This window comes from Triplophysa dalaica, chromosome 12 (assembly GCF_015846415.1).
Source record: "Triplophysa dalaica isolate WHDGS20190420 chromosome 12, ASM1584641v1, whole genome shotgun sequence".
NCBI lineage: Eukaryota > Metazoa > Chordata > Actinopteri > Cypriniformes > Nemacheilidae > Triplophysa > Triplophysa dalaica.
In genome coordinates this window covers 13,104,031-13,126,607 of record NC_079553.1, presented here as the reverse complement: position 1 = coordinate 13,126,607, position 22,577 = coordinate 13,104,031, and the positions used below count along the sequence as shown (strand labels likewise).

The following is a 22,577-nucleotide window of genomic DNA, read 5'->3' as shown; positions in this document are numbered from 1 at the left end:
ATATTCTAATATTTTCCTGTTTAACCATTTTAACATGTTTTGATATATAGCGATATATGTATAAAATCACGTCTTATGCCTGTCATAAATAAAGTTTCTATATTGTTTTGCCCCAGACTGTGATTTATACCTTTCTTGGCTCTGAGGGTTTTCCTCCACAGAGTAGAGAAGATTCCATCAGTCCAGTCATTGGTTGCCACGTCGAGACGGCCGAACATTTGGGGTGCTGTGATGGCTTTTGGGTTCATCCGCATCTCTCTGTGAGGCTGACCACAGTCTAAACAAAAAATAATAAAAGCACGCAACACTGAGATAATCTCGACACTATTTCTTACTTACAAAGTACCAGAAATTTTATTTTAATGGAAGTCAGATTTCACGGCATTATTGCAAAATAAATCCTGAAGGGTGTCACACATCGGACTCAGCAGTACAGCACAATTGTTTGTAAAAATGAACATTGTTTTCTATGAGTGTACAAATACCGGCTCCGCTACAACTCAGGATGCTGTTCTGAGTCCTGTAGCGACACAACGCGCCACTCGCATAATTTAACATTAAATCAGATGTTATTTGACTGACATCATCTTTAATGTACACACAGACTTCACCATAAGCTGCAATATGCATTTATGTGGTAAACAAAACCTAAATATTTTCAAGTTCTATTCTATGACATGAAACACACCAATTATAACCCGCTTGTGATTTTTAAAGGCTTATTGTGTCTTAAAAACGGCGGTTGCTAACAAGTTGATAAAAGCGACTACTTCCTTTGGTGGGGACGTTAGACGTCATTGCGCAAATAAAGCTCATGTAATGCAACATGGGCACAAAAACCTTCCAGGGAACACATTTTTAATAAAGTTTGAAAGAGTTTTCGGAGGCTTGGTGTTGGTGACGTTGATATCGAGCGACGTTAAGTGTAGTTTACAGCATCATGATAGCTCTTAAATTCTGCCAATGGTATTTTGACTTCAAAAGTAACAAATGTGGTATTCATTTGTAAAGATTCTCTTGATAGACAAATGTGTAAACATCATAAATCGTTGTTAATCACAGAGCTTATTTTTTTGCGATCTTCCAAAAGTCTATGGAAAAAATGCATAGGCTTTCGGTCGAGGAAACCAGCAGGTGCTTACTTCCAGATTAGCCAACAAAAATACGTCATCTCTGAGGTTCTGGATATTTGTTTCAAATTTTTATTTGGTTATAAATGTTCTATTGGTTGTATGTTTTAAAGACTTATGCAGTGTTAAAAAAATGTAAACAAGAAGTTCTTATGGACGAGTGTTGCTTCCGTTTTCCAAAGTGGTCTATAAAATGTTGGTGCACAATGTCTTTGTTTTTTGTCTAATGTTCGATTCTCACCGGTCATTGCTTTCATTAGGGTATGGATGCAGGTTGTTTTTCCTGCTCCACTGGGTCCCAGTGCCATCATACCGTGACGAACTCTCTGAGTCTCATACAGCTGAATGATCTTTAACCTCCAGGACGGGTGGTTTATCAGACCAGCCTCGGTTACCTGGTCCATGCCCAACAGACAAGATACACATACAAAAATCACATATTGAGTTGAAACTGGTAACAAATATGTGAAGAGTTCATTTCCAAAAACAGATAATTTTGTTAACATTTTTTTAATGTTTCTCAGTTAATTTCAATCAAACTGTGGTTTACTTGTTTTGATTAAGTTATAATAACTCAAGGAAATACAGCTAACTAAAACAATAAAACAATAAAAGAAATATGATTTTGCTCAAAAATGGTGTTTATATTTTCTTCAAGTATACCTTTATTGTTCTACAGTGACTTTGGATTAAAGCGTTTGCTAAATACCTAAATGTAAATGCATATTGAAATACACCTTTTTCCCCACCTGTTTGTCTATGGCTGCTTCCAAATCAGGGTAGCCGGCTTTATCCAGCTGAATTCCAGGGAAAAGATCCTCAATCAAGCTCAGGAACAATGGTTCATCCTCATCAATCTTAAAAGACGGAGAGAAATCGAATCTTTAAAAAAAATGTTGTAAAAAACACTGAACTTCACCAAATGACTGCATACTGTGTTTTCAAAGTTGCAAGACCTTTTTAATACTTTTAATTGGTTAGATATTTGCCAAATACAGAGATTCAATGTTTCAGATGGATAGCAGCGATATTTCAGCTTCACTCCCCATTATATAGAAAATGATTTCTATGTGCCTAAGTAGTCTCACCAGTTTGGAAAGGTTCATGTCCCGCAGGACCCTCATGACGATGGTGGACTCGGTGTCATTCGGATTGGCCCGTTTTGCAGCGCCAAGTGTGCGCAGGACGGACAGGATATTTCGGAGACCAAAGTCGTAGTGAACCTGACAGACAATAGAAAACCAAATGTGACGTAGCAAAGGGTCTTATTTATAGTTTTTCTAAAGAAATTGTTACATCCTGTACGAAAATGATTGTACAACAGAACCATAAATCTCTGATCCTTAGCTAGGTGAATATTTACATTTATGCATTTGACAGACGCTTTTATCCAAAGCGCCTTACATTGCATTATCCTATACACTTTACATGTGTATATGCAATCCCCTGGGATCTAACCCACAACGTTGTGTTATTAACGCAATGCTCTTACCACTCATCAACAGGAAAGCATTCAATATGAATCACCTGTTTAGAGAGCTGCTCTTCACATAGTTTGTATAGAGTGAAGAACTTTCGGGCTAGTTCGATGTTGTCAATGAAGCCACAGCTTGCCAGTTTCACTCTTATAATGATCTGTCGGTCAGGAACCATCATTGCCACTGAGCGAAAGTTAATTTTCAGATTCTCTGGAAGTTCCTGCCTCCCCGCATATCCAGGGTTCTGTATGAACGAAAAATTAAACATCAGGGCAAAATAACACAATGTAGATTAAGGTTAATGTAAATATGTGAGTAACTTTTAATGTAATTTGGTCTAGTCTCAGTTTTTTCATTTGTTTGGGATTGATTACGTTACCATTATGAAAGTCGTAAATGAGAATTTTGAAATTATTACTAAATAAAGCAATCAGCCACTTATCAGCCATCTATCCTACAATCCATAAACATGATAAAATGAATGAAGAATTAAAATTAAGTGCATGCATGTTTAAAGAAAAAGAATGAATATGATATGCCTGGAAGATATCATGGAATTCCAAAGGGTCGATCATAATATCCTAACCTAACCTTGGCAGGAAATGTTCACAGTTTCTAAGAGCATGTAAAAACACCAGCTCACCATGGTGAGGAAGATGCCAAACTCCGGATTCATTCCCACATTGTCTCCATCAGTGAAAATGAAGGTCTTTCTTCGTTCCTTCTTGCAGGTGAGCACCGTGGCGATTTGTTGGGCAGCGACCGAGAGGACGGGCAGGTCTATCCGATTAAACTCATCAAAACAACCCCAGGAACCAGACTGGGCAAGACCTAGTTATTTAAAAAAGAAATCAAATCCCAAGCATGCAAAACATAAAACTTCAGATATCGAAGCCATTTGTTTGTATGTTTATTTTTATACACTATATCATCTGGATATTGCTTGCATATATGTAAAACATGACCAAACTGGAAACCTGGTGCTGTTATAGCCATTTTAACAGAAAAATGAACTAAAAGCAATGTCTATAGATTTTTGAGGACATTCGACATTGATCACAGATGTGTGACACCTTTAAATATTCTGCCCAGGCCTCTGAAGTCCATCTGGTCAGAGCAGTTAAAAACCACCACGTATTTGCCCAAGCAGCGGCCCATGTCTTTAGTGGTCTCTGTCTTTCCTGTTCCTGCTGGCCCGGCAGGAGCTCCGCCCATGCTCATACCCAAAGCCTGAGCTAAAGTAATGTAGCATCTGGAAAAGATATTGATCAACATATTTTTTTAAATATGCAGAAATTATTTTGGTTAGAACTTGTAGGGAGTATTAAGATTTTAGTATAATGACTGATTTTGGGGTGGCAAAGCACCAAATCTGAAAAAACATCAATCAAATTTGTCCCAAAATTACATTAATGACCCACAGTGGGAAAATAAGGTTGTAAATCAGAAGCAGCACCTGTCAGTGAGAGGAGTGATGACCAGCCTGTCAGTACAGCCCAGAAACTCATTTTGATAGATAAAGCCCACATCCGTGATGTTGATCATCATCTTATCCGAGTCCTCATTGAAGTAAAAGCGGCATTGCTTCAACCACTCGAAGTCTGTGGGGCTTTTAATGTGCAAACGACACTGTGGGTCAAGAAAAGAGATTTGGCAGGGATTAGTTTCTGCTGGTGGCTTATCTTCTGGAGATGTCTCAAAGACGTGTCTTTGAATGCTGTGACATTCTTGATGACAAATATCATATTTGCCATTCACTCATGAGATATTGAGACATACAACCTTGCTGAAAATCAGAGTTCAAAGCATTAGGAGACAAAACCCAGGAGCGACTGCCGGCTGTCATTTGGGTGTTATATAGCTAAATTGCCTTTGGCTGTTTGGAGCTTTGTACAAATGACCTGTTTGCCAAAAGGTCTAAAATCAGTTTTCTTTACTAAACTTAAAATGAGCTAAAGAGAATTCCAGATGAGATAATGAGACAACTATAAGGAAAGTTTTAAATGAGCATTTGATAAAAGCATCTAATATTCAAGTTCATTTCAGGGTGACACCACAGCCCATTTGCTACAACAGAACTGAACCTAACCAACTTACTAACTGAACAACTTACCAAATCATCAAAGATGTCCCTTTGATGCACATGAATGGTGATCAGTGTTTCATATTTTGTCCGTTCAACTGTCCCGAGGTCTTTTGTGGTCATGTCAATCAAAGTGTTGAGGAGCTCAAGGAAAAACTGATTCGTCTTAGCCATGATCTTGCGGTCATATCTGGCATTGGTCAAAGCGTCTTCAGAATCCCTGGTCCAGATCATCTGCACCCCTAGTAAACCAACCTGAACCAAAGAACAGCAACTGTCCTGTCAGTATCTTTAACTTACAAAATTATACTGATACTGTCACAGCGTTGAATACCTGTGCAGCGAAGGAGTCCAAAAATTCGATCAATTCAAAGGCGGAGTCCTGAATGGCAAGAGCAGCCTGACGGATGATGAGGTGCAAAGATCTCTGGGATTCTTTAAGGAGCGCATTAAGCCAGACCTCCACATTGCCCTCTGCTATGACTGGTCTGTCCAGCTCCACTGTCTCACCCTCACGTGAGGATATTGACAAAATCTTATCATAGATCTGAAATATAAACACAATGCGATCAATCTTAAATAAGCACAATGTCAAGCATAAGAATAGTATAAAATGTCATTTATTAAAATAATAAAGTTCACCTTATCGTGAAAGCGGACAGATTTGATGTTGTCAAAGATGTTGAGCAGGTGAGCTTGGATGGTGTGCGAGTCAGACGCTTGGCCCAAAATCTCCAGCAAAGCCGGGTCTGATACAAAGAAAAAACGTGGAAACAACAAGCGCTTCTTCTCCAAGTACCTTTAAAACATAGAAAACATTTTTAATGTTCGATAAGAACTTACACGCAGATGTAATACAAGCAAGTCATAAACTGACCCCAAAACCAAAAATGCAGCCAAGTTGTAAATGCAAAATGTATAAATTCCAACAATGATGTTTTGCAGTCAAAATATATTTCGCCCATGGCACTAGTCAGATTTCCAAAATGTTTCCAGTTGCATCAGGTGGATAACTGACCACTGATCCTGTGCTTGTCAGACATGGGGGCTCGACAGTGAAATAGATGTTGAACGTACCCTGTGAGGGATTTCTGACACATCTCAAGCTGTTCCAGCAGGTGAGGTAGTAGCTGACCCATAGTCTCGTCCCCTACACACGACTGGACCACATTGGGCATCTCATGAGCGCGAGTCATGATTTTCACCCAGGACTTATCGATGTTGGAGAAGCGTTTGGCCTCCTTAAAACAAGAAAACAGGCATTTTGGTTTGACAAACAGTACTGAGCTTTTACTTAAAGGGGTCAAATTCTACAGCTAAAACGGATATTATCGTTTGTTTTAGATAAAATGAAATGTGTTTAAAAAGTTATTTTCCAAATACAGTGCATGTTTGTATCTCCTCTTTGCCCAGCCTCTTTTATTAAGTTATTTTTACGGTATATGCTTTATTTCTATTTTTAAATGTTGTGGTGGTACATTTTACAATGTATGGATTGGTTAAAATATATACACTAAGATATGCAATATGCAGGCACTGCAGCTTTCCCTAGTGTCTTCTATAGAGATGTGGAATAATTACCATGATCTGAAACCATCACGATGAGGTCAAACAATCATGTTGAGACGATTATTTAATAATCGTGACAGCCCTATTAGTCAAATCATACCACGAGCTGACGTGGATTTGTGGGGGTTTGGTTACTAGAGGCGTTTCAGGCAGGTCTGGGTGAGCATTCGCTTTTAGATAGAATGCATCTTTTGTTATGACACTTACATTTTTGCAATTTGACGTGTCTAATACATGCATAGGCGACTTATAACACACCACAAGACACAGAAAAACATGTATTAGCGCCATTTTCTTAGATGTTTAAAGGCATAATTCAGTCATGGCCTAAAGTGATGTCTTTGACTTAGGAAACTTAAAGCGGGCGTGCAACGGTGTGCAACGGACTTCTTTACAATGTTAAACATTGTAAATGTTGTGGTGGTCTTCTCATGCTTAACTTGTCAAAAAACGAGTTGGGCGTATTATGTTGTATTTCTGTGCTCGATACACTCCCCCAGCCATCGTACAGGTTTCGGAAAGTGTTATTTCGAACATATAAAACTGTTTTGTAACAACTTTTCTTTGTCCTTTATAGGACAATTCTCCCGGAAAATCACGTGGCACAGCCACATGCTAGCAGGAGAAGCATGCACAGACACTTGTAAGCAAAGAAAGCTTTCCTGTAGCTCAGTGGTAAGAGCATTGTGTTAACAACGCAAGGTTGTGGGTTCGATCCCAGGAGATTGCAAATACCTATGTAAAATGTATAGGATAAAGCAATGTAAGTTGCTTTGGATAAAAGCATCTGCAAAATGCCTAAATGTAAATGTAAGCAGAAGAGAGAGAAGTTCAGGTGTTTGTTTGTTTATTGCATGAATGTTATGTTAACTTCGGATATAACGCTGGATTTGGAGATCGATTGAAACTAATATATGGAGCCGTCCCAGCGCTTAAAGATCCTGGACATGTGGTGAGTGAAAACTCGCATATGTTTTTGAATATTTTCATTATTATGTTATGGAGTTCTGTTTCTCCAAATGAAGGCTTCATTTGTATCTGTAAACAGTTTGCAAAATATATATTTTTAAAAAGACGTGTCAACATCAGTCATCTTTATTGACAATTAAAAATGTTAACGAAGTGTATTTTAAATACATCTTTTTTTCACTAGGGCCATTGTCCCTGATGATGTAGTTGTAATTTGGTGCAGCTGGAGTGCTTTTTGCCAAATCAATACCTTAAAAGTTTAGGGTTTTGCTGTAGGCACCTTTAGCTAGCTCAGTAGGAAATATTCCAATATATACTTGTAACTTTTTGTAAATAAATATTTCAATATCTGTAAAGCTGCTTTTCTTAATCGTACACTGTGAAAAGTTCTTTAGAAATAAAACTAAAATAAACATACATTACAGAGGACTGCATTCTAATCCATTAATGCTGTTATCACAAAGAATAAATGTCTGCCATTACCTTCGGTAGCTGTTTGGCTATGTCTCCTCCCACAAACACGGCCTCAAGATAAATCCAGAGGTTTTGTACAGTCATCCAGTTCTCAATGATGTCTGTGGTGTTGGAGAGATTCTGAACCCACTTCTGGATCTGTGCTTTGAATGGGGTGTTGTACCTGTGGAAATACAAGACACAGCTCATGACACCAATGTCACACCGTTTGGAAAATAATTACCCTGATTCGTTTTTTTTAAAGTGCTTTATCAATATACAGTGTTATGTTTGAACATAGTGAGTGTTCACATTGTAGCAACACACTGCACATTATATTGGATTGTGAGAATGTAAATGTGAATGTTGCATTTGATTTAACGTCTCACCTGTTGCTCATGAGGGAACCCAGCATCATCAGACTGTCCTCCATGTTAGCTATGATCTCCGATGTGCTGTCACCTCTCAGAAGAAGCTCACCTCTGGTTTTAAAGTTGGCAAAGGTAAAGGTCTTGTTGTCCCACTCTGCAATCACCTGCTTGAGTTTCTGCTCGATGTCTCGCTCCTTCACAGCGCTAATACAGATGTCCTGCTCAAATATGTATAGAAAATGATTAATATTAAAGCCAAAAGGAAGATTAATGCTACAAAAAAAAGTAATGATAACCTCGATTTCTTCTTTGTACTTCAGAAGTGGTGCTTCCATGATATTACGAAGCTTGAAGTTATCTGTTTCAACCTCAAAGGTGTGACCTGTAACCTCCGTGATCCTCTTCCAGTGGCGTGTCATCATGGCTTTATTAGTCATCAGCTCCAGCAGGGGGCAGCACTCACTGAATTCATCGATGGTTTTCTTCAGGTCCATAAACGCCTGCCATTCTTTAAGGCCTCGTGGCAGCTTGCGACACCTGCAATTCGGTTAATAACCTCAATGGGGTAGGGCACACGCTAAACAGTGCTGAGAGTGTGAACGTCTGTTGTTTTTATCTAATATGTTGTGTGATTACATATAAATCTGACTGAATGGAAATGAATGTTCATATTCACATCTTCTGAGGAAAACCTCAAGGGCAAATTCAGGTGGAAAAATGTCCTTGTCCTTTTTCACAAATGATCTTTGCGTTACACTTGTAACTATTCCATCTTTCAATTCCATCTTTCACAGACTTTTCCAATTTTGTGATATCCCATACAGGTACCAGTGCAGAAAAATTGAAATCCCCTGATGCATTCATGCCTTTCAATATAACCTATTTCATTAAGGCCAAAAGGGAAGATTATCAACCAATTTTAAAAGGACAGGATTTCTCACCTCGTCTGAAAGTCGAGGAGTTCATTATTGATTCTCTCAATGTGGATGTCGGCCCATGAGATGTCGTAGTAGCCGTTGACTGTGTCGATGACGCTGTTGTAGAGACCATAGAGTTTTTGGAGGAGCGTCAACTGTTTTCTGATCTCCAGCAACTGAGGATGCTGGGTAACGGGCAGACCAAAGAGCTCCTCCCCTCCCGTGTATGTGATGTACTTGCGGAACAGGTTGTCAAAGTGATTCTGAGAAATGCAAGATGTCATTTTAATATCCCATTGGCATGAATTGATCTACAGCATATCCGCATTATGTTGTTCTTTATTGACAGAAAATGCTCATTGATGCTTACCATAAATTGTGTTTTTTCAAATCATTGTAATTTACAGAGATAGGGTTAGGTTGATTTATTTAAGACTGTGTTACGAAAACAACACGCACGTGACATGTCAATGAACAGGAAAATGTACCTGGAACATAATAAGCCTGTCGCTGGCATCCTGGGGAGCTAATCCTTCCACCATGGGACCATCCTGAAGATTTCAAATGCACCAAATGAAAGAAACAAATAACATTCATTTACGAAATACAAACACTTTGTTTTCTATGTACAGTCAAGGTAATATCAGTCTCAAAGAAGCACTTTGGTTTCAGGCATCTAATGGTACAGAAAACCCACAGGAATGGAAACTGAGGAAAACAACAATGTATTGTCTTAAACTATAATTGCTTGAGGGAGCTCAAAGTAAGAGAAGCTGGTCGATAGAGTTTACCCGGCCCTCAGGACTCACCCTCTCATAGTCATGGTAAAAGTGCTGGCAGTCCTCCACGAAGGTCTGAACATTCCTGATGAGTTCTCCTCTGAAGTTCGGCTGCAGCGCCACCAGTTCGTTCTGTACTTCTGTGCTACGAGCCAGAAGTTTCTCCCAGGTGTAGCGAAGGGTGTCCACTTTCTCAGCTTCCTCTTTGGCCACCAACAGTCCATACTTATGCAACATACTGTACGATTCCTGCAGACAAAACCATTGTAAGACCCGATTCACATTTTGCGTCTAAAACCGCTAAGAAAACCATAGCCATGCAGCTTTCTCTCTTCAAATGACCCGCGGTGCATGGTCATCTCCATCCGGTGCCGACATGTCCAGAAAAATGTGCCCTATTTGCGCGAACCTGACAAGCGACTAGATTTAAAATAACAAATATGTGCGCAAAATCGGAATCTGGCCATTAGGACGATGTATTGAACATCAACTACGTTGTTCTTTGCCGCAACGCTGTTTAATAAATGATTGGTGTTTTTACCTCAATTGGACCAACTTGAAAATCTATGGAGATCTGGTTCTCCCTGATCTCTTTGAGCGTTGCCATGGTGATGCGGATGTCATCTAGATCCTTAATCTGTCTGTTGAGTTTCTTGCTCGCCTCATCCACGAAAGCGAAGATCTGTTCCATCTCCATGCGATACTTCCTATTGCAATGGTGACCAAAGTCCACTATCCAACTCTTGGTCTCAGTGGTAAGTGCCAACTTTAGATCGGCTGTGGGTGAGATCAATACAGAATACGTTTTTAATTTATACTCTACTGCCATCATAAGTACAGCTGATTCAGTGTCCGTGTGTACTGTACCTGTAAATAGAGCCAAAGCTCCCACTAAGATAAACTCCGGCTCAATGTTAATTTCCAGCTCCAGATCTCTGTAATACAAAATCTGAGACTCAAACTCAGAGAGCAGAGGGTTTGCCTGGATGAACTTCAGGATGGTCTCTTCTCGATCTTTCTTCCAGATGTGGTGAAAGAGGCTGAAGCGATCCAAAGCGTTTATGACTTCCTGTAAAACATGTTTATATGTTACTATTCTTATACTGTTATAGTAGTAACACAAAAGGATATTTAAAAAAATAATAAAACAATAAAACAAGACTATGGAAAATCTTCAGACCTTCTTGGTGGAGTTTATAGATGTACTGAGTACAGACACCAGTTTGACAATTTCTTTGTTCTCTGAGATGCTCTTGTTGTAATTCTTGACCTGGAAGGGAAGGACCTGCTGTGCGGATGCTGAGATATCTGACATACTGCCTGCTGGAGAAACAAAGTATGTATTGAACAAGAGCAAGATATCACAATGATGAGATTATCTGATATAATTAACTATGAGGGAGAATCATTCATCAATGTTATTGTTTTGATCAATTTAATGAATATCCAAGTAACTTTATTTATTTTGTGTACAGACATGTTTTGTTGAGATATTATGTTTTGGCACAGCAGCACTGGAAGTTTTATTTCTATTATTTCAATATAATAGAGAGAGAAAAAATAATACAAATATATATATATATATATATATATATATATATAGAGAGAGAGAGAGAGAGAGAGAGAGAGAGAGAGAGAGAGAGATAGAGATACAATGAAAATGATATTGACAAGATTCTGATTCGGACGTGACCATAGAAATATGTCTCCACTTTAAAAAATCACATTCTTTGTTCTCACTTTTATTCATCAAATGATTGGAGATCAGCTCATCCCTCCACAGCATTTACTATGAAAGGTTCGTTTTTAACTGACCCTGGACCTGTTAAGTTTGGATTTGCTCTGCTGAGCTGTGTAATTAGAGGGAGGGGGGAAGATGCGTACCAGCAAAGCTGCGATAGGTCGATTCACCGTCTTCTGATTCGCTCTCGTGGCTGTTCTGTTTCAGGGCGGCCATCCGTCGCTCACTCATTTTCCTCTGTGACAGCAAAAACACTCATCTCTAACATTTTGGATACCTTTCACTTGAACACTAATTACAACATTTGACAAGTTTTGAGTTCTCGTCAGTTGGTGAAGGCAAAGTCATTTAAACTATGAGAATTAAAGGTGAATGAAATAGGAGGCAAGATGTCAATGAACCCCCCAAAAATTTGAAACGAACGGCACTTTCAATAGAAAAATATAAAATGAACCTGAAACAAAAGTAAATAAAAACAATTGCCTTGTCATTTTTCCTTCTATGGTAGTCAATGGTGGCAAAGAACTGTTTGGTTCTGTTTCTTCCAAATGTCTTTCTCTATGTTCATCAGAAAAAATAAATTAATACAGATTTGGAACAACTCAAGGGTGAGTAAACGATGAAATAATTTTAATTTTTGGGTGAACTATCCCTTAATAGTCGAATAAAATGGCAAAAATAAAAACAGACTGGATAGGCCTTCGTATTACCTTTAAAATCCACAGATATTGCTGATCATACTTTCTTATGAGATCAGTTTTCCAGTTAAGGTGACAAAAAGGTAATAGATAACGGCAAAAAAATCCTGATTATTCTATAGGCGTAACTCTTGAACATGAAAGCAATAAACTAAGAATGTGCCTTTAACATAAAGATGCATTATTCTTTAATCATCTCTGTATGTTAAAACAAAAGTAAACCTTGGAAATTCTCTCTTTGCTCCACTGGCCGACTCCTTTACTGACGCTGACCACACAGTCCACAGCTCTGTTCAATGCCTGCTGAACCTCATCTAGAGCTGGAACCATGATGATGTTGGGAATGGATAGACACACCCCCACTCTAAAGATGGGCTGATGTACACAACCTTTTGGCCGAATAGGGGACTCTGCCTCAGCTGCATAGAAACATGAATATGGTTACGGTGAATGAGTTGACCAAATTAAGACTTAAAAAAAATCCTATATCCCATTGATATATTATTGATATAACACTGCACTGAAACATAGAAAACGAAAATATATTTTACAAAAAACTCCAATGACTTAAAAGTTGTATTTTTCACTATTTCACAAAAACATGCTTATTAACTTAAACAGAACATTCCCTAATGGGTATTTTTAAGTAAGTTTAGTTTACTTTTAAAAATTAACCAAAAACTGACATTACGGATGTGTTCTGTGATTGGTGGGTATGAATGCCGTAGTGCCTTGTTTAGAGATTTTTCAATGATTGGAAAAAATCTTTAATCATTAAAAAATACCTTTGCATTGTTTAATTCATATTGAAAAGAGTAAGAGGATATGGCAACACAAACCCAGGTAGTACATCAGTGACGAGGCTTGGATGCGCTTGCGGAGTGTCTCCAGCGTGTTGCGCGTGAGGCGCAGTAATGCATCCACGTTTCGATGGTTAAAATGAGACAGCAGCTCCTGTGCCTCTTCCTCCATCACCTCCATTAAATCTCTCTTCTTCTTCTTTCTCATCAGTGGTGATGAGGGACCGATGCTTGGGACCGTGGTGCTACGAGACAGGAGACGGCCCTCGTGTTTACTCTCCTCTTCACCTTTAGATACATAAAACGGACAAGTCATAATATGCTGGGATATGAATCATAAGTATTTTTATTAAAATACATAATTTATTCATCCTCGTTTCGGTCTAAACCTGTAAGACTCTCTTTTCTGTGGAATACAAAAGAAGATATTTTGAGAAATGTTTCAGTGGTTTTGTGTCCATACAATGGAAGCCAATGTTGTTTGGTTCCCAAGTTCTTCAAAATATCTTCTTTTGTGTGATCATGATTTAGGTCACACTAATTCTAATTTGGGGTAGTGACAGACAGTATGGGAATTGGGGTTTAGATGATTAAAAGCTCATCTCACAGTCACTGTCCATCTGTTCCACTTTGCTCTCTGTCCTGCTCTCCTCACGGTTATTCTCCACGTCTTCCTTCTGCTCAAACTCCAGTAACATATTAATCAGCTCATTGGCCGCCTCCTCCACCAATGAGCTTTTGGTATGCAGCGTTTGGGCTCCCTTGATGCAAAGCTCCTAAAATGAGAAATAAATTGGATGAGCGTGATCAGAATGATTATTCCTTAACACGTTGGTGGTCTAGTCACTGATTCCTAGTGACTGGAACATGAACTTAACAAAACGTTTAATTTTCGAACAAGACTTTTTAAAATGTTGGAAATAAAACAACCAGAAACATTCATTACTTGCAAAGCATCATCACCTCTAAACTTCAGAGACACTCTTGCTATGAATAAGGTGTGAACCAACCTTTGTGGTGTTGACAAACTCCTCGCATGTGCACGGCTCATCTTCAGGTATCACACACAAGGTGGTTGTGCTCATCTCGTGCAGTACAGCATCAATCCTGAACTCCACCATGTCATTCACTCTGTGCAGCAGAAGATCAAGCTCCTCTACCAACCAGGACAAAACAAGAAGAGTAGCATTAGAGAAGATGAAGAAATATTTTGAATTTCATTTCACCATGCCCTTTTTTTGTGTGCTTTCTCATGCGGCCATGATGAGAGTCTCACCAAGTGCAGCAGTGATTCGGTCCAAGTATTTCTCAATATTCAGGGAGGTCCAGTTGAGGGTGGTCAGACCTGGCAAGATGGCCTTGTCCACTTTAGCAACATGTGGCATGAGCAGTTGTTCAAAGGCCGGCTGGATCTTAGACCTCACCCGGGAGTTCTCCGTCACCATCAGCTATGTAACAAACATGGGAATATAAGTAAAGTGGAATGATGCGGTCATTCGACCAATGTAAGATTTCCATGGACACAGAATCGGATAAAACGTGCACAGGGGAAATCTCTGCAAAATGTAAATGTTAAAAAAGCAGAAATGCCGCAGAATACTTGTTTTGGATTTCTCACATAACTTTAATATGCGTGACCAAAGATAAAGTCTTTTTTTGTTATTTACTGTATTCTAAATAAAACCATCATAAAGGATGTAAAGAACAAGCTTTAAAAAATATAACTGTAACAATAGAAACCGGACAGAAAGTAGATGCAGTTGAACTTTTATTAAAGTAAACCAAAAGAAGGAGAAACTAGGAAAAACACAACTGAAACAACCAACAACAACTGACAAAAGGCAAAGAAACTCTTCATACACAAGATAAGGAGGGATAACAAGACACACCAGAGACTAATTGACGACCACAGAAATAACAAAGGAGTACAACAGGAACAGGAAATCAAAAAACAAACTAAAAGTCCACAACAAAAAGGGGAAACGGTTACGTTATAATAACCTTGATATCTTTACTATTGACTGAGTAAGGACATGTCAAAGATTGAAATCAATGTTTAGGAAGCCATGTTTTTGTATAAATATAATGAAACGTAGTGTCAATAAAATTATTTATCTTTGTATTTATCATGTTAGAAATAAAAATTTAAGTACTGCATCTCAAAGCATAAACACACTTTACCTTTCTGTCATTTTAATGCTCTTTAGCTTGGATTTGACAGACAGGGTTACATACAGCACAAACACCCACATTTATACTGTACATGCTACTGTATGATCAAAATCTGTAGATATTATTATTCCTACAGAATACTCATTCATTTTTCATACACTATACCCCTGTTAACACATAGACGTATCAAGGCAAAGTAGCAAAAAAAAAGACAAGGGATAGTTCACCTTCACCATTAAATTCTGTCATAATTTACCCACCCTGTTGTCATTTTTAACCGTTTTGTATTTCTGCAAAATACCCAAAAATGTTTTTGGAAATTGTATTTATTTGGGCGTATTATGTACGAAAGAAAGTCATTTTGAAATGACAAGAGGGAAAGTAAATGAATGTTCATTTTTAAGCTGAACTATCCCTTTAAGGGAGGGTAAAATATAGTATTTTTATAGTATTAAATATAGTATTTTCAAAGGAGGGGGGGTGTGTTGCAAATATATCTTGTCGACAGGGGGGGTGGTGTTAATGGTACATGTTGTGCAGGGGGGTGGGATTACACATTGTACCATGTCTTTTACATTGGCCATGCATACATTCACTTTTAGAATACGTCCGTCAGAGCAGCCAAAGCGTCCGTTCTGGCCCCATACGTTAGCGGCCCACCGGGTATACGCCAGGTACGCCAGATGGCCAGGTAAGCCCCTGGGCCCCCGCCCCAGAGAATCGTCAGTCTATACTGATTGACGATTGCCTTTTTTTACTTGAAGGCAGGGGATCCTTCGCTAGAGCAGCCATTCATTTATACGCCATCATATTGCATATTAATATTATAATAGTAATGTTAATATTTTTGATATAACTCAGGAAAAAGATATGCTATTTATGACATGTGCACTTTGAGCACAGAACCATACATTCTGAAATAATCCTGATTGGTTTTCTTCACAAACTCACAAATATAAAAGAAAATGCAATAGGACACAGAAATACCTGAAGTTTATCATAGTTCTTCTTGAAAACGTCCTTCTTCAGCTGCAGGATGGAAGCTAAGGGAGGGATCTCCAGTCCCATCCTGATCATACAGTCCGTCTCGCGGATCTGGGTCCGGATCTCAGGGTCATAGTTGACGTACAGCTCCCCAGTCTCCGGACTCCTGACCAGCAGAGAAGCCCGCAGACCCATTTTAACCACCTCAATCTATTGATAGAGAGATAAATGACTTCATAGTAAACACAAACAGAAGTTTCCAAAAATTAAAACACTTTTCTTTCATTAATGTTTCAAGATGAAACTACAATTGCCTGATATCTATAAAGGGGGTAAAGTAAATATAGTAGGAGAACTAAATGATGGATTGTTTTACATTTTAATTTAAAACTGACAACTGCGCTAAACGAAGGGAAAAAGATATTTAAAGTCTCACTAGTTCTTTGAGTTACAGACCTGTGACATCCAGCTCTGGTGACAGAGCACCTGAAACTCTAGCAGCACTTTGGCCAGCCGATTGTAATCTCGAATGATGCGTTTGGCCTCCGGGATGCTGAGCAGCCCGGGCTGCAGTTTGAAGAGATCCATGGGTTCCTCTATGCGGCGGTAAAGCTGCTGAGCCCACATGATTCTGCCGGCGACCGGAGGCAGGTCTCGGCCGATGGGGGGGTCTGCCTTCTCTTTATTGTACATGCGAGAGACCATTTCGATGTCTCTGCCGAAGTTCAACAGAATCTGCTGGTACTTCTCACTGATGCCCAAGTCAGGGATACCGAGTCTGGACAATATAAAGAAAACAACAACAACTTAATTTCAGCCGTGTAAGTCTGGTTTCCAAAATGAATAAATGAAAAGAGAGATATTTGGCTACCTTTCAAATTTCTTGAGCACATTTAAGGCCCTCTCAGTGTTTTGGATTTTGTCAAAGGTATTGTCCATGAACGTCTTCAGTTGGTTCTAAAAAGTAATATTGAAGTGTAAGGGATAGATTCATAGCACAAGTATCAAATCCCAAAAGTAGTACAGTAAACAACATAGTTACATGTAGTTCATTAGTCTGTTTACAAAACTCTTCATAGTCTTGATCAAAGTCTGTCTTTCTTTGGTCCAGGAAACTGTAAGGCCTCCTCTTTATTGTTAACACAATGGCCTGGAAATCCAGATGATGAAAGAATTATTGTTTAGAACAACCACATTATACAAAGAAATAATACACAAAAGAAGCACAGACATATGTTAGCAATCGAGTACTACCAACAGTACTGATCATCGAGAAACCTCCACCATAATAACAACCGACAGTAGAAAGAAAGTCACATGGGTTTGAAATGATATGTTAGTGAGAACATGCTGACAGAATTGTCATATTTGGTTGAGTGTCTCCTCAAGCATGAGGGTCTTGTTGAATTGCACTGGTTCCATTCTTGGCTTAAAACATTCATCTGTTTTTTCCACAACACCAGAACCTATTAAACGCCCAGAGGAGGGGTTTGCTGTAAAATATTCATTGACTTCCACAGACCGTCAACTTTCACAAAGAACAGGTGACAGATCTTTATCAGCTTTTGTTCAATTATTCAGCACTCCTGGAGCATGCAGTCCTCTAAGTTTGAACTTTGTTTCCATGGACACGGAATTAAAAGTGAATAAATAAACTTCTGACAACAAGTGATGTGATGAATGTTAATAGATTCACAGCTAAAAACTTTGCCCCTTCATGCAAATTCAGAACCAGACAAGCACACAGACATTGGCTCTCTGTGATTTAGAACATAATAATAGCATTGTAAAAACACTCTTTAAAGGTTATTTTTGTAACTTTAAAGATAATGCTTGCAAAAATATGTTGGGAGTTTGTCAACCGAAATCAGGGCCTTTGTTATAATGAGACAAAAGCATGAGCATGCTGATCAATGCTTTGGGATGAGACATGCATTTGTTTTTTCTTCTCACCACTTACCTCCCATTTTGCCTGCATGTCTGCAGTCTGTCCACAGGGGGCAGTAGAGAAAACATTACATTGTAGCATATGTCACTAACTTTACTTTTAAAAGTTTGTGTTAATATTACAAGAAATATGAAGTGTTGTGGACACATAGCAGTCTGTTAAATCCAACAAAATCAATGCATAAGAATATTAAAAATGGCTTTTTACCCATTTTTAAACAAATAAAACTAATTTATAGAGGTTGGTCCAGAGTCCTGCATGGGTCCTGTTTGATAAACCTGCAACCACCTCGCACCTGATGTAATTAAAAGAACACCCGACCTGACATCTTACTAATTTAATACCGTACCTGACCCTACCCGTTTGACAAAAATGCCTCAGTATCCATCAGTTGAACATGATTGGCTTCAATGCTCAACGCTGCAAAACGCGATGCAATTAGAAACCAGCTATTCAGAGAGAGCTTCAACAGAAATAAGCAAAGGACTGTATAAAAGCAAGTTCGTATCAACTGAGGAGATTAGAAATTGTCTTGGCTACTGGATCCGCATTGCGCCCGCACTTATTATTTCCCCATCCGCACCCAAACCGTAAATGACACATGAATAACTATTCCACCCATTACATCAAATACTAGTGGTTTACCCGACGGGAATCAGTCTGCGAGCAGGACTCTGGGTTGGTTATTATCATCTCAAGTATGTTTTCTACTATCTTTTGTAAAATCTATAAATAAACCAATGTGATTACAGTACGTCACGATACCTGAAATCTGGTTGCCATGGTTTCCAGACCCTCTATTTTGGAGTCCTGCAGGGCATTGTAGGTTGTGATAGTATTGAACATGTCCAGGATTTTGATCAGGCGTCGCTGAAACGTGTCAAACTTGCCAAAGATGTACATCTCGCTGAAGTCAAACTGACGCTCGTCTGGTTTCTTCTCCAGCTGCTTCTTCGTTTTCTGGAAATTTTTCTGATACTCCTGACACATTGAGAACAAAGACTCGTATTTACATTTATTCACAGGTTCAAGACTTTTTTCTGAAGTAACTCAAAGAACATCCTACAGTATGTTTTATTTTTGGACAGTCCTCCTGGAGCAACCTGGTGATAACTGATGAATCAGGGCTCGAACTTACAACCTTCAATAACCACTTTACAGTGTAGAGCTTTAAAACACTTTTTTAACAACAAGCAAAAAAGTCGCACAGCCCTCCAGTTAAATTGTTAGTGGCGGAATCTTGTCCTTAACTGTATACAATCACATTTTCTAGCTAAATGGAACACATTACCTGATTCAAGCGAACGGCAGCTTTGAGTTTCTCAGATACCACGTCCTGATGCTGATCCCATATGGTTGCCGACCCGTTTTTCGTTATGTAGGCCTTGCAGGCGGTGATCATCTGATTTGTAACCTGAGGAGAAAGATGATATTTTCAGTCTGAAGTATTTAGGCGGGGAAAGAAATGCTGTTATTTAGGATGTCAGCTCTTACCTTGACAAAAAGGGAGGTGATTTTCTCGGAGGTGTTGTAATAACGAGAGACGCTATGGATCATCCGGATGGCATTTATGAGACCAGGAATGGCTTCCACCATTGACACCTATATGATATCATGTGTAATTGTAAAAAAGGTGTAATAAACACTTTATAAACTAGTTACAACAATGTAACAGGATTTATAACATGCAGATTTGATTATTTAAAGTATCTACACACAAGCATTATGACATAAGAAGATGATGTGATATTGAAACTGTCATTAATCTAAAAGTGTAAAAACAAATAATCATATGGCTTGGAAAGCACAGCCAATCTTACAGGGTTGCTGTTATACAGCGGGTCACAGAACTTTTCTAGTGTGTTCAAGTACTTCACGTTGTCTTTGGCCTCATTTGCTGCATCAGTGATCCTGATGTCTAGTTCTCGCCAAACCTGAAGGGGAAAATTAAAGAGACTGTAAATTAAGAAAAAAAATAATTTAAATAAATAATTATTCGAAAAATAATAATAATTAAACTCATTAAAATATTAAATAACACAAAAATATTAACAGATTTATTATAATGAAAATTCCTATTTAATCTTTTATATCATTATAAAGGAATTTCAGCCCACCTTAATTAGTTTAGATTTAGCTATAATAAGAACCCCTAGCACAGCTTTGACATCTGAACTCTTCAGCTGGTCGAGCAGGTAGTGAAACCGCGACATGCGTTTCTTCCAGTGGTCCAGCTCCGCGCGGGGACCCAGGTCATCTGCCTCTTTCCTCAGCTGATCGCTTTCTGCCAGGACCTTCCGTCACGTTGGAATGGTGAAGACATCATAAAGGAGATCAAATTATAATAATTACTAATGCATCACTAACCCATAATCCTCTATATTATATATCAAAGAATAAGCAGTAATCACATACAATAAGTTGTATAGAACAAATGAACGAAATATTTAGAAAGGTAGATTTAAGACCTGTTCGATCTGTTTGATCCAGGTTTTCATGCAGGCTTCAATCCTCTCTAGAGCCTCTGTACTATTGGCTGCAGCTATGTAATCTGATGGGCCTTTCAACATCTTCAACTCGAAAGTGTCACACTCTTTGAGGTTCACCTTAGATATTAAACAGATGTTTTAAAGATGTAACAACACTTTGAACAAGAGCTTTTATAGATAGTAAAGATACAAGTTATGATGTATGTGCAACAACTGTGATAATGTCAATTCCACAGGCAATACAATACATGGCACTACGTAAAGCTTGAGTTTTTCGACAATAACAGTAAAATATGTTGTAATGTTAAAAGAGAATACATAAAAGATGGATATAATGATAAACATATTTTACAGTCATGCTAGTCTTATAAAAAGGGCCAACCTTTCCCATCCCCAATTCAAGATCTTTTATATCCTGAAGAAGAAAATAGGATTCTTGGCGGAGCACTCAAAACAGGCAAGAAAAATGGCTTTTCAATATTTCATCTCCCTGACCACGTCCACAATTCTATTCAATTTGGAGGAACCCTGGATCGATATAACACTACAGAAGGGTGTGTCAGTGTGTGTGTTTATGTGTCACTATAAAAGTGTGCCTCTCTTTGTCCTTTTGTATGTCAATGTCTGAGACCTTTTCCTGCAGGCACTCTTGTGCTCCGGCTAACACAGACACAAAGCTGTCCAGAGAGCTAATGAAGTCCTGTTTGACAGCCTGAGCCTGCGGGTCTCCAGGCTCTCCCCAGCCGTCGTTCATATTCCTCAGAGCGGGGATGTAGATCCTGGACAGCAGCTGCTCCACGCTCTTCAGCAGACCCACACCCGTAGCTTCCAGCATATTAAAGTTCACATCCTATTACAGCAATTGGAGAGGACAAACGATCAAAAATGAAAATGAATAAATGATAGAAGAATTCACCACAGAGTTATTTAAGTTTTAAAGTCCACAGTGAATTTAACAAAAGTCACAATGTTTTCACTATTTTTGGCTCACTAGACAAAATGGTAAAATCCTTCATATTTCTAAGTCCCTTTGGATAAAACAGTGTTCTGAATGAATAACTGTGAATGTTATGTAAATACTTGCTGATGTTGAAGCACAAAACAGAAAAAATAGATATGAGTTCATATTTGACATGATTAAGAATAGTGAGAATTTTCTAGAATGGGGAAGAATTTCACACATTGTCTCTTGTGTCAGATTACCCTGTGGATATTCTCTGATGTGATTGGCTTGGAGGTGTTTGCCCGGGTGAAAAACACACAAATACCAATCAGGGCCACATCTGTGCCCTCCGTCACAAACACTTTGGCTTTTTTACTGCGATTCGCTGATGAGGCTGCAGCTACCAAAAAAAATAGACCACAGTTTATGTTTAACAAAACATTACTGATTTTAACAAAATACAGTTTTAATAATCATAAGGCTGGAAAATATCTGAAACTTTAAAAATATTGTAAATCTGCTTATAGCTAAATGCATATCAGAACTGTCCACAATAACTAAATGATTTGAATACTTTTTTTTACAGTCAAACTAGTTCAGACGTATGTGAAATGTATGCAATCAAATAAGTTTTAGGTTTTCAATGTGTTTTAATAAAGTACAAAATGAAACTTAAAGTATTATCGTGTAGCGTGTTGTACATCACCATATTCATATCACACTTTCCTTCGATATCATGCATCCCAAATAATCAAACATGTAATTCATCAGAACTTAATACGAGGTTTAATTTCTTGAAACTTGCCAAAAAACAATATTTTTTGCATAAAGACAATTAAGCCTTTATTGTATGATGTTTTTTAATGTTTTTTTGTGACAATCAAGCCTGAATCACAAAAATCTCTCATTATTTTAATGTTCAAAATAATATTCCAAACCTCAGTTGTCCATATAATTCCTGTTTTTCAGGAAATAGAAAAAAAACACTTTTAAATGAATAAATACTGTGCTCTCAAAGTTGACATGAACTTTTTAATACTTTTTATTGGCTAG

The 22,577-nt window shown here is 38.3% G+C and overlaps 1 protein-coding gene across 3 annotated transcripts in view; it reads right to left on the bottom strand.

Moving 5' to 3' along the window:
* Positions 1–22,577, bottom strand: part of dnah5 (dynein, axonemal, heavy chain 5) — a 91,292-nt gene that overhangs the window by 54,297 nt on the left and 14,418 nt on the right. For 2 of the 3 annotated variants that reach the window (XM_056761813.1, XM_056761815.1), the window contains exons 4-42: positions 21,785–21,924; positions 21,213–21,431; positions 20,561–20,698; positions 20,210–20,386; positions 19,913–20,026; positions 19,587–19,694; positions 19,384–19,506; positions 18,858–19,073; positions 17,187–17,294; positions 17,016–17,101; positions 16,601–16,922; positions 16,148–16,354; positions 14,265–14,436; positions 13,999–14,144; positions 13,596–13,764; positions 13,028–13,276; positions 12,411–12,607; positions 11,634–11,727; positions 10,930–11,072; positions 10,617–10,818; positions 10,291–10,526; positions 9,780–9,998; positions 9,459–9,521; positions 8,995–9,233; positions 8,350–8,590; positions 8,072–8,271; positions 7,713–7,866; positions 5,769–5,932; positions 5,334–5,490; positions 5,026–5,238; positions 4,722–4,946; positions 4,065–4,237; positions 3,682–3,860; positions 3,252–3,439; positions 2,658–2,852; positions 2,219–2,353; positions 1,880–1,987; positions 1,372–1,525; positions 131–277 (exon numbers count right to left, since the gene is read on the bottom strand). In XM_056761813.1, coding sequence (XP_056617791.1) covers positions 131–277; positions 1,372–1,525; positions 1,880–1,987; positions 2,219–2,353; positions 2,658–2,852; positions 3,252–3,439; positions 3,682–3,860; positions 4,065–4,237; positions 4,722–4,946; positions 5,026–5,238; positions 5,334–5,490; positions 5,769–5,932; positions 7,713–7,866; positions 8,072–8,271; positions 8,350–8,590; positions 8,995–9,233; positions 9,459–9,521; positions 9,780–9,998; positions 10,291–10,526; positions 10,617–10,818; positions 10,930–11,072; positions 11,634–11,727; positions 12,411–12,607; positions 13,028–13,276; positions 13,596–13,764; positions 13,999–14,144; positions 14,265–14,436; positions 16,148–16,354; positions 16,601–16,922; positions 17,016–17,101; positions 17,187–17,294; positions 18,858–19,073; positions 19,384–19,506; positions 19,587–19,694; positions 19,913–20,026; positions 20,210–20,386; positions 20,561–20,698; positions 21,213–21,431; positions 21,785–21,924 — 6,720 coding nt within the window. The remainder of the gene's footprint in view (positions 1–130; positions 278–1,371; positions 1,526–1,879; positions 1,988–2,218; positions 2,354–2,657; positions 2,853–3,251; positions 3,440–3,681; positions 3,861–4,064; positions 4,238–4,721; positions 4,947–5,025; positions 5,239–5,333; positions 5,491–5,768; positions 5,933–7,712; positions 7,867–8,071; positions 8,272–8,349; positions 8,591–8,994; positions 9,234–9,458; positions 9,522–9,779; positions 9,999–10,290; positions 10,527–10,616; positions 10,819–10,929; positions 11,073–11,633; positions 11,728–12,410; positions 12,608–13,027; positions 13,277–13,595; positions 13,765–13,998; positions 14,145–14,264; positions 14,437–16,147; positions 16,355–16,600; positions 16,923–17,015; positions 17,102–17,186; positions 17,295–18,857; positions 19,074–19,383; positions 19,507–19,586; positions 19,695–19,912; positions 20,027–20,209; positions 20,387–20,560; positions 20,699–21,212; positions 21,432–21,784; positions 21,925–22,577) is intronic. The other variant, XM_056761814.1, reaches the window with a different exon arrangement.